The 12,205-nt window shown below is 40.5% G+C and overlaps 1 protein-coding gene across 1 annotated transcript; it reads right to left on the reverse strand.

Moving 5' to 3' along the window:
- Positions 1-1,700: 1,700 nt before the first annotated feature.
- On the reverse strand, positions 1,701-11,801 carry riok3 (RIO kinase 3 (yeast)). The gene is made up of 13 exons (XM_070927789.1): positions 11,576-11,801; positions 9,753-9,868; positions 8,797-8,942; positions 8,526-8,633; positions 7,987-8,096; positions 7,114-7,257; positions 6,893-7,020; positions 6,531-6,713; positions 6,142-6,301; positions 5,709-5,789; positions 4,442-4,531; positions 3,900-4,013; positions 1,701-3,097 (listed from the first exon to the last, which is right to left on the reverse strand). Exons 1-13 carry the CDS (start codon positions 11,609-11,611, stop codon positions 2,984-2,986), a joined length of 1,530 nt encoding a protein of 509 aa, XP_070783890.1. The 5' UTR covers positions 11,612-11,801; the 3' UTR covers positions 1,701-2,983.
- Between the last annotated feature and the right edge of the window lie 404 nt (positions 11,802-12,205).

Genomic DNA, 12,205 nt, shown 5'->3' on the forward strand with positions numbered 1-12,205 from the left:
TTTTGTGTGCATTTGATTGAATAATTTATGTACTGCACATTTACTTTTACTTTTTGAATTTGGAACAACTTATTGTAGTCAAACTAGTTTTGAGTTATTATTTTCGTCTTAATTGATTTTATTTTGTTTGTTTGACTCTCCAGTGACTGAATAGCAGTTTTGGTTGCCATTATTTTCTGTGTTTTGGCGAGATGTTTTCAGAAGTCCATATTGGTTTTTAAATCTTACCATTGGTTTGTCATTGCAAGTAAATACAAGTAAATACAGACTCAGACTTACAATAATTTCTGATTTATACTTTGAACTGTAGCACTTTCATACAAACACTGCTACTCTGACATTCACTGTCATATTTAGCACAAAATTTAAATTTAGTGCCAGTTTATATTTGTGGAGATTGCCCTTTTATTCTGAAGGAGTCAGGTCGGAAGTCTTCTTGTTTGTGCAGCTGGGAGTCACCTGACAGTATGACGGTCACGTGATCATGAGATAACTGTGAGCAGAGAGCCTAGAAATGAATCAAAGATCTTCCAGTTTATGTACCTTAGTGCTCAATAGAACAAAAACTTTTGAGTGTTTAACTGATAATTTACACAAATATTTATAAATAAAAACACAACCAAAAGTTTTCATCTTCACTTTTAATGTTTAATGTTTTACTGTCATCACTGGTCTGCAGATAGTTTCACAGAGAGCACCACAATGAGGCAATTCATTAGAATAAAACCAACATCATGTGAAGAGGCGGCATGTGTCTGCACTGACAGAAACATTCACTTTTTATCCATTAGGATCAAAAACACAAGAAGTGATTCTGAATGGAAGTTACACAATCTAAGAGCTACTTGTACGACCTTTTTCACTGCAAACACGACTTTAATTTAGGCTTCAATTTCAAGTCATACCAAAACATTTCATAACCCCCTGCTTTAGCTTCCACAAACACTCCACATCAAACCAGACTGCCGTGACCTTTGACCTCCCCCCTTCCATATTTGACCCCTGATCCGTCTAAGAAGAGACTGAGCGACATACAAAAAGACAAAAAAAACCCCCACACAGAAATACACTGAGCCTTCCACAGTTTTCAGGTGTGTTCTCCAACATGTTCGGGTGCATCTTCTACTTTTTAGCTGTAAATCGTATTGACACATAAGCAAATAGTTCCCTTCGATGAGAATAAAACAGTGAAAGAAAGATTAGAAAGTCAAAGAGTAACGACAAATGAGAAAAATAAAGACGGAGTCAGAGAATAAGAGAATCACGGCTGAGTATTGAACATCAATGCTTTTTTGGAAACCAACGGAAATGTGTCAAGTATGAAAACTGTCTGGTCAGAGTCCCAGTCTTCTTTTTTTGGTTAGATATTTCCTGATTTAAATGATATATTTTGCTATATATTTACATTTCATGTATACTACATATTTAGACATTTTGGCTTTTTTATTAAAATGGAAACATACAAAGAGTTTACAACCATGTAAACAGCTCTGTGAGGCTGTACTGAGGCACAGCGGTGCTTTGAGCTAAATGCTACGTCAGTATGCTAACATGCTCACAGTGACAATGCTAACACGCTGATATTTAGCAGGTATAATGTTTGTCATGTTCACCATCTTAGTTAAGCATGTTAGCATGCTAACATTTGCTAATTAGCACTTCAGTACAGCTGATGGGAATGCGGGGATTTATAAAACAAATTAGAATCAGAAATACTTTATTAAACTACAAGGTCAACTACAATTAAACTTACTAAATTACAATGTTGGCCTAATGATGGCACTAGATGAAAAGTCAGAGGATCACCAGCGTTATTACAATTCATCCTGAGGGGAACATGAATGTGTGAATTTCATGTCAATCCATCCTTAAGACATGGTGCTCGCGAGGTTAAAAGGCTTTTGTAGATAAAACCTTCACATTTCTCAATCTGACGTTTGGAAATAAAAAGCAGTGTTTTGGTAGCATTACAGAAACAACTATTATATTGGAACCAGCATCAAAACATTTGAGCAAATACACAGCCGAGAGACGGGATGAGAGAAATGTGGCAGGAGGAAGAGGCAGAGACAGAACGAAGACATTAAGAGTTAAACAGTCGTCCTTCTCCTCACCACAAACCTCTCTGACATGTTACTGTGTTGAGTTCAGTAGAGACACACCAATATATCAGAATACCACAAGTTTTGGCTTTAAAAAGCATCTGGATTGTCCCAAATATTGTATTTACTGCTGATATTCAACCCATTTGGTAGTTCTGTGAAATTAGAAGTAAAACAAAACATATGTTAGCTTAGCTTAGCTTAACCTCTTTAAAGCTGCAATCTGTAGCCTCAAAGTTGTTGACAGTATCACATCCTGTATATGTGCTCTTAGTGTTTGCTCCTTGCTGAAGCTACAGAATGAAATATTCAAACCCAACATGCTTTTTTTTTACCTGCACCATCACATCAAATAAAGAAAAGTCTTTGTTGTCCTCTGCTTCATTTCTACCTCATTTCCCCAAATTCAGCCTGCCTCAGGTGGCATCTTCAGAAACTCTCAACTAAAATTAAAAATAAACCTCCAAGAGTTTGAACGAAGCTTAAACAAGCTGGTGTTTATATTGATGGACCCGTCCAGCTGCATAGAAGACTTTTACTATGACTCTTACATTCAAACCAGAATCAATATCAGTGGGCCAATATTAGCAGGAGGATAAATACGAGATGTGGTCTCAGCTTCAGAAGACCCTGTTGGAGTCTCTCAGCAGCCAGAACGCTCCGACTTCAACAACCAACACGGTGAAACTCATTCCTCCAGCAGCCAGGAGGAGGCGCTCCGTCCTGCCTGTTTTAAGCAAGCGGTTGGTGGGTGGGTCAGTGGGTGGTGGCAGGGTGGGAGGGGGAGGCACTGGGTCCTCCAGGGGCCTCCTCCATTCATCTCCTCTCTACAGCGTTTTCAACACGGCGGGATCGTGAAGAGAGAGCGAGCCGGGCGAGCATTAGTCATCAGCGTTGGGTTTTAAAGGAGGACCGCCGTCTTCAGAGGCAACAGGGAAGGTTTTCTTTCCTCGCTTCTGCACGTGATCCTCGTTCCTCTTCTCCAACGCCACAATCTGTCAGAGAGCACAGGGAGGCTTTACCTGGCGGTTCAAGTCGTTTTCTCTCAATAAATCTTTTCTTTTATCTTTCCTGCTGCAGAGGAAAGGATGCGTTTCAACAGTTTAAGGCTTATTTGGAATAAACAAAAGAACGAGAACTCTGTACTATGCTGCCATGGCTGAAGAGAGACAGAAAAGAGTGCCATCTACAGAAAGTTCACCTCACATCCTCCAGAGATTAAAGGATAACGCTGGGTATAACATTAGAATCATCTTTTTGTCCACAAACAACTCAAACCAACAGTGAACATATCTACTAACGTGTGTGTGTGTGTGTGCGCATCAAAGCCAGATTCAAAAGCCATCTTCTTCCTCTATAGAGCATAAAAACTATTAAAACCACATAAAAAAAAGTGAATCTATATATTTGTATTTGGGTCCTCAGTATTTGGTCTCTTCATAAGATTTGTTGACAACAAGACACATAGACATTAAAATCCTTTAACAACAAAGATGGAGACTAAATATATATTAAAAATTATAAAAATGTTCTCAGATTTAAACTCTTATTTTAAGCTCAAAGATCATTCCAACATCAAACTGAGTTAATACAAATTACTTTTTGATGATTGTGGGGTTGTGCTCAGAGTCTTTACTGAAGATGCTTCCCAAGAAAGCTGGTTTTGTTTATTTCCATACAGACGACACGACTAAAGTGACTCAAAAGGCAAAATTAGAATGAACATAAAGATATGATTAAAACTAATATGAAGTCTGTTTCAGAAGTTACTGACAATAAACTCTGTGTGTGTGTTACCTCAGCAACGAACTCGGCCTCCTCCTCTTCACCAACAGGGATGTTCAGGCCGCTCACGGCGTTGAAAAGCTCGTACACACTCATCGCCTCGCTCACCCCTCTCTTCTGGAAGAACTGTGACACACACACACACACACAAAGTTGGGTCATCTCATACCAACATAATAACGTAAATTAATAGTTAATAGTTACGTTATAGAGCAATACACAAGAACAATTTTTAACTTAAAATAATCAAAAGTCGTGAAAAAAAAAAAATCGTGAATCAACTAATAATCAATTCCTAATTCTCCATAAAAAATAAAGCCAACATTTTTGCTAAATCTGAACTTGAATGAACACTACAACTCTCACAGAAATCTAACTGGGTGTAAGAATGTGCAAGAAGAACAAATGTCAGCCTCATCAGTGACCTCAGTCTGTCGGTCGACGTGTTTTCAGATTGAATCCTGCAGGTTTTACAGACACTTTTAGGCCCATCATGGATCAGAAATCTTAAAACTTAATCGAGACCTGCACATGTAGATGAAACTGGACATTACCGTGGCAACGTTCCTGCAGTCTCTGAAGAGGAACTCCAAGCCGTGAGGATGGGTGGGCTCGATGGACTGACTGACGTCGATCAACCACACCTACAACACACAGACATTAGAGCAGCACTGTGGTGACAAGGCCCGACTCATATCAGCTGCATGAAGGCGGGAAGACAAAAGAATCAATGAATTAACGTGAGAACTAACACGAAGAAGGTTACAAATAATAAAACAGAACTCGAGCCACCGCCCCGCGGCCGTATCCCTCCACCAAGCAGTCAAGTTACAGTTTCCATCCATGTCTGTCCAGACTTGTAGAATATATGTAGTGAAGACTTGGAAGGAAGTGAATAAAAGGTGTAAAGTGTATTTTATGTTATCACTTTATTGATGATACATATGTATGTTTCCAGTGAATATACATTGTTGAATGAAGGATTATCAATGATGTATTGTCTAAGCAGGAACACGTGTACTTGATGACTGTGTAAAGATGGATTCTTAAAGAGTACAGTTACACAAAGTGTGCGCTCCGACAAGCTGTTTACATTAAAATGACACTCGAAATTCAGAATGAGGCAGGAAGTGACGGGCAGAATGGACGAGATGGAGGAAAGCCCGTACTGTGCTTGTTATTGTTGACTCGTTGTGTCGTCACAGTCAACATCTGGAGTCGCCCAACTCATTCTTAAATTATGGCTTAAAACCTATTTTGAGGTGACAATGACCTTTGACCTTTGAGTCAGAAGAGTCACCTATTCAGTGTCCGACCAACTCCTTGTCATCACTTCATCACTGTACCCCATTAAACATCTGTGTCTCGTAATTAATCACTTCTTGAGTTATGACCAAAAACGTGTTTTGTGAGGTCACGGTGACCTTTGACCACCAAATTCATCCTGGAGTCCAAGACGTTGCTTCCGGGCATTCCCGAGATATCGTGTTCACTATGAGTATGCCGGCACGGAGGCATTAAATTGGAACGTGGGAAAGAAAGGAGATAAATAAAAGTCGAAAGAAGAGGAGGAAGTTGAGAGAGGTTAAGAAAAAAGGGGAGGGAGGAAGAGGAGAGGAGAGGGAGGAAGGATGGAAAGAAGTGCAGTCAGAAGAATTAAAAAGGACAGAGGAGGCAAAAAGCCCAAAGAGGAGGACAGATGCAAGAAAGGATGGAAGATTTAAGGAAGTTTACAGAACCAAGAATGAAAGAATCAGTGGACAAGGACTGAATGAAGAACAGAAAGCGGTTAATGAAAAGACGATGGACACTCAGACGTACCTTCCCTTCGTGCCACAGCATGTTGTATTCACTGAGGTCAGCGTGAACCAGATTACACTCCTGATACAACAGCTGCATCATCTGCACAGAGACGGAGCAGGACAGACATCAAGAAGGAGTTCACTTGCTATAATACAGCATCACACACCCTCTAAGCACTGAACACACTCTTCGCCGTGTGTTTGGAAGACGAAGATGATTTAAAGTTTGTTTATTTGTTCGCTGCTGAATCCATTAGTTAAATAATCAATGAGTACTGACAAAGTTCTGATCTGATTGTTCTGTTTCACATCATTTTACACTGAATGCATCTGTGTGTTTTCAGTGATCATCAGACAAAACTTGAATTTCCCAATTTGGGAATCTAGAAACGAATTCCTACATATGAAGTATACATTCAGTTCAGAGTGTACTTGCTGTGCAGCGTACGTACATGTAGGACCTGGTAGAAGGCGTTCTTCATGTCCTCTGAGCCCAACGTGACGTCTTTGAGTTTGGGAGCGGGAACGTGGTCTTTACCGATGAATGACATCACCAGGATGTGTTTCTTCAGCAGCACCACCTCCGGACAGGGAATCTCCGCCTTCTTCATCCTGGACACACACACACACACACATCACATTTCTGTGTTTCCTTGTTTGTTGCTTCCATGAACATGATGGTATAATTAAAAATAACTAGGATGTTATGATGCAGACATGATTTATACATTGCAAGATGGACTAAATAGATGTTATATTTGTTGGAATAAGGAACATGGCGGGTGGTTTGCAGCAGCAGCAGCGTTAGTAAGACCAGTAGGAGCAGTAGAAGGGGGTCTACCTGGCCAGGTTGTGCATCTCCTTCTCGGCCCACAGCCTGATGACTTTCCGTGGGTTCAGTTTGCTGAAGCGATCTTTGAAGCGATAGTCGTCTTTGATGTAGCGGTCTCTGTTCTTGAACTCGTTGAGCGTCGTCTTGAAAACCTTCAGCACCACTTCGTCTGGAACAGGCTGCTCCTCCAGGCTGACACACACACACACACACACACACGCAGTCTTTGTGTAAATCAGACAGCTTTGGACTCAGGTGTACTTTCAGTCCTCGTCTGACTCTGGGTAAAGTCAGTAAAAACGCTTTCCCTAAATGTCTCAGTGTTTCTTTAAGGCTTTTAAGACTTCTGGACATCCTACTGATCCACCCACCTCCCCCCATCAGCGTGGAAGACGACAGACTCTTTTCCTGTGCTGATGCAGCCGTTGATGTTCTCCAGCACGCCTGCATTCACCATTTTATACATCAGCAGACGAGTACGAGGGTCCACTGCTTGTTCCTGAGGAGAAAGAGTTTGAGTGTGAAGGAGAAACGAGCGTGTTATTATTCCTTATGTGAGCACTGTGTGCGAGGGCAGTGTCTCTGTACGTACAGCAGTGGAGTGCTCCTTCTTCTCGTGCAGTCTGGCGCTGCGTCTCTGCTCACTGTAGCAGTGCTGCTTCAGAGAGTTAAACACCTGATTGGACAACTTCAGGTCCATCCCCAACCCATCGCCGACATGGACCTCTGGAGCAAACTGGAGCAGGACGAGAGGATGTAATGACACGGCTCAACATTCAGCATGACTGCAGCTGTTGTTCCACTGATTCATTCCAAGATTCAGTCAGAAAGTGATGTATAAATTATTTAGGACTTTACACAGAGAACCAGATCATTCTCTAAAACCCTCATACAAGACAATGTATAACTTCTTCAGGTACCGTTTCGAGAATCTTTGTAGTGCTTCTGTGTTTGTTTTTTGCACCTTTGACTTTATGACTTTCCTTCTTTGGATAACAAAGCTAAATTTGATTTGACTGTGATCAGAGAGATTCTGCTTTAACATGCGACCTGGTGTCTGAGTGCCTTCAGGCTTTGTTCACTGTAACGTTACTTCTCTGGTGTCATTTCTGGCTCCATTTCAACGATCTCAGAACACCAAGTGTCCAGTAAGATATACACACTTTACTCTATCAAGATATCTGTTTGTTATCCTCCTTTGATCACAGCTCAGAGCTGCCGCCTGTTGGTTGGTCATCAAAGTTACATCAGTGCAACCCCCCCGTGTCTGTCCTTTCAAAACATATAGATACATGTGCTGTTTTGTTTTCCAATTATCATTTCCATGAAAACAAAAGCGTAAAGTCAGTAAGAAATTCAACCTGCACGTTTCTCAAATTTCAAGAATAAAAAATGTCTTTAGGTCTTTTGGGGGATCTGCAGGAACAACAGTGAACATGTGAACTAGAGCGTGAGGCGGTCTTACATTGTCCATGCGTGCCGTGTTCTTGCGGCCGCAGGTCACCTCGTCATGTTTGGTGGTGATGTTCTTGCCTTTCCCGGTGAAGCCTCTCCTGGGTGTGGTCTGGGGCTTTTCTGTTTGATCAGACGCACACGGATTCATGGAGTTAGTGTGATAATTACCTCGTGGACAGAAACTTAAAAGTCTGTTTTCTTGATGTCTGTCAGAGGGTTGATTTAACTCGGTGGTTATTTTTGTTGAGACTTTTCGTCTCGTGCTGCAGCAGTTCAGGCAGCAGCTATCCTCTGCTTGTAATAAATGGTGACTGTCTACTGAGGCTGAAACATGCTGCTATTTAATATTCAACTTAATGAGTCATTGGCGCAGCTACCTTTGTACCTGTGATTCATCATCGATCACTAACTAATAAAAATAAAATGTAATGTAGCGATGGAAAATATCTCCTGACAGGGTGAAAGAAAAACTGCATTAATAAAGAGGTAACAATGACCGAGCAGGACAGCGGTTTCTGTTATTTTGTCCACCCCCTGTCGGCATGTTACCAGCTCTGTAGGGGTCGTGTCTTGTGTCCTGCCAGTCCACCTCGTCCTCTGAGCTGTCGCTGTCTTCATACGGATGAACCATACGGTAGTTCTCAAAGGAGATGGACACTGGACACAAACATGAAAACACAGTCTGTCACTGACCTGAGCAGCTCTGACAAACTCCTCACATTTTACACATTATTCTCATTTTAAAATCTACGGCAGTCAGTAATTGTGCCTGCTGTAGCTTCACACGTGTGTCACGTATGTCAGACTGTTGTGGTTCCACCTTTGCTGTCTCCGTTGAACTTCTTCTCCTCCCGGCGGAGCTGATCATCAAACTCGCGGTCAAACTGCATCTGCAGCATCTTGGCGAGCATCAGGTCACTGGTCGTCTCAGAAACCTCATCTGACAACAACAGATCTGCTCCGGGACTGAAAGACAGACAGAGAGACAGACAGAGAGGACGGGATAAAGAAAAGAGCAACAGTTAAACAACAGAAAAACAAAGATGTCTCGATCAGTTTCTGTTAACCTTCAGTTTAATAAAGCATTTTACACTAAACGCAGAGAGAACAAAGACACTAAGATATAGTTTTAGTCAATTTGTCCATTTACTTTCTGCTCTGTTTGTTTTTGTTGTTGTTTTCAGCTGGTGGTTTTGCCTTTCTGTTCTTTTGTGTGTGTGTGTGTGTGTGTGTGTGTGTATTCCTTTGTAATAACAATTTAAATAAATAAATAAATAAATAAATAAAAGAGACAGCTTGAATCTCCAAATATCTATGTTGATTGTTTGGACGTTTATTTAGTCACTCTGTTGTTGCGGTTAATACGAACAAGCAGGAGATTTTATTAATGAAGCGACTGAGTTAATTCAACTCCTCATGACATAAATACGTACTAAATGTTTAAGAGTAGGCACAATTAACAAGAGTCTGTGGTGATCTCACACTGCAAATCAATCAGACTGATGTGATTACACATCTGTTATTCAGACATAGTAGAATTAAGACTGCAGTAATTGGCCAATCAGAGTTGAGCAGTGTAATGAAGCATTTCACACTTTAAACTCAGCTGTTTTTTACATTATACTTGTTATTTTCATGCTATTTGTTTGAACTTAACTTGTTGTGAGGACCAGACTAAAACTGGTGAGTGAGTAAACACACAGAAACAGACTGATTAGCTGTAATGAAGCAACCTCAAAGTACTGTCACACTGGTGGATAACACACACACACTTACTCAGTGAGTGTAGGGAAGACGTTGCTCTCCTCGTCCAGCTGTCTGGCCAGCTGCTCGCTCATCACATCAGCCAGAGAGCAGGCTGGAGCCGCCGGGGCCACCGAGCCCCACGGGCTCTGGAGAAAAACACGACACACATTCGCCTCATTTAAATGCCATTAAACTCTGACATATAGTTCACTGCTAAATAATGTGCATCTCAACACAGTCCACAGCTTTTAGGTTTCACACACTGATTAACTGAGTCAGTGAACGACACCATGGCAGCACATAAATATGACACTTTATTAGTTTATTAGGTAACCAGTATATTAGGTACACTTAATTGAAACTAATGCAGTCTAATACAACAGCCCTGCAATAAATCCTACCTTAATGAAAGTTCTCCTTATATATTATATATATTATGTTATTAAAATACTTCAACAGCACCACAAACTACAGACTCCAAAAATGAATCAACACCTCTCTAAAACAATTTCAATAAACTGCATTATATTCTTTATTGATCGGTTAGTCTTTTGAGATGCCTGTCACAACTCCCTAAAGCATAAACGTCTTAAAACGTCTTGTTTTGTCCAACCTGCAGTCAAACACTCAAAGATATTCTGTTCACTATCACATGAGACAAGAAAGCAGCAAATCCTCACAATGGAGAACTAGAATTTTTTATATTTTTTTAACATGAAAAATGACTGAAACGATTTAACAAACATCAAAATAGTTGCCAATAAATGTGGCTCAAATGTGGATGTAGAGTAACTGATTACTAATTTTAGTTCTATATTAGACTGCACTAGTTTTAATTAGGAGTACCTAATAAACCGACAACCGTTTGTGCATTGAGGCCATGGTACTACAAGTCACGAAAAATTGAGAATAAACTGTACAAATTACATGTAAAGAGGACAAAATATAAAAGGTGGACGGATGCTATTCTTAAGACAAATTAGTTAAAAACTTATGGTAGCCTAATGGCAAATATTAAACCACCTTGAGACCATATTATGTCATTTGTACAGTGGCACTCAACAGTGTAGTTAAAGCAGAGTGAGTCATAGACGGACAGAAACAATAAAAGCAGAAGTGAGACAGACACGTTCAGGCATGTTTCTGCTGAGCCCCGCCCCCAATGTCCTGACGTGTCTTTAAAGACACGCCCATAGGATTTGGGGGGTTAATTTATTTAGAATTACGATATCTATTTCTTTGTATAAAATGACAATATGCCCATGGACATATTAAACTACAGTATGGTGGTCTAAGTATAATTAGACTGAAGTCATAGCATGGCAAAAAGACACATCTGCTAACTGTTAGCGGTGAGTTAGCGTTTAAACTTAAGAAAGAAAAGACTTGTGAAGTTGATTGACAGTCGAAACAAGACTTGACACATTCATTAACAGCATATTATAGTTTTAAAAATAAGTAAGCGCACCATAGACATGTGTGGAGGCAACTTTAAGGGTGACAACTTAAATAGTACTGAGAGCATCGTCTTCATTTATGGCTAACTAGCATCTGACGTGGTCATCGCAAATAACACAGCGTCTCAGTTTATTTCCGTTAATAACTTGTGCCAAAATATCTCCAGTCATGGCACACCCGGTGACGGGCAGCTGCCGAGTTATCCGTGTGCACACAGCGAACTAACTCCAGCCTTTTAAGGAGGGGACTGTCAATGAGGTCATGTTGGATAACTAGCTTAACTGAAGCTAACACTAGCAGGCTAATACTAGCTACTTGACTTAGCCTCGTGACGTTAAACAATATGTAAAAGACACAATAGAATAAGACAACTATGCAAAGAATAAGCTTCTTACCTTTGGTGTTTCTGCTGTGACTCCTGTTTGATCCATGATGAAGATAACGATTAATCGATTCTTTCCTTGAAGAGTGAATGATGGCTAGCCACTGAGCTAACGTTAGCACACGCCGGGGGCAGATTTGGCGACTGAAATGTCCTGAAAATGAGACCAACAACAAGCTCTCGCGGTGTGACACGTACAGACGGCTGTAGTATAAACTTCAGTGAATACAAAAAGATAATTTACAAGTCTGTAACAAAGGTTTTTAAAATAACCTAACGGTTGAAAGAGGAGAGTAGCTCTCAGTAAGGAGTTTCCCAGCTGAGTGGACCTTGGCACAACAGGAAATACACCAACGTCCGAGGAGGTTACGGTGCGCCTTCACAATAAAAGCTCCCATGCTGTCATCATGAGGTCTTTTAATTTGTTGAGCTTTATCTTCATTATGTAATGGAATATTTAATTCCAGTGTGATGAATGCTGCGTTCCTCTGTTTAATATCTCTGTAAACTGTAAATATCTTTGGAATATCTCTGATTAGACTTTAGATGGACAAAACAAGATATTTAATATTAATCTAAGTAATTACGGTGGACATGTGAAGACAAAATGAATAATTGATTAATCGCGAGAATAATTAACAAC

This window comes from Enoplosus armatus, chromosome 21, assembly GCF_043641665.1.
Source record: "Enoplosus armatus isolate fEnoArm2 chromosome 21, fEnoArm2.hap1, whole genome shotgun sequence".
Classification (NCBI taxonomy): Eukaryota; Metazoa; Chordata; class Actinopteri; order Centrarchiformes; family Enoplosidae; genus Enoplosus; species Enoplosus armatus.

Bases quoted from the DNA above. Each gene is read 5' to 3' on its own strand.
- riok3 (XM_070927789.1), bottom strand. From the start codon at position 11,611: ATGGATCAAACAGGAGTCACAGCAGAAACACCAAAG. The intron at 7,258-7,986 runs GTAAGACCGCCT...GTCCTGCTCCAG, and splicing joins ACACGGCACGCATGGACAAT to TTTGCTCCAGAGGTCCATGT. The intron at 5,790-6,141 runs GTACGTACGCTG...GTCTCTGTGCAG, and splicing joins CCTTCTACCAGGTCCTACAT to ATGATGCAGCTGTTGTATCA.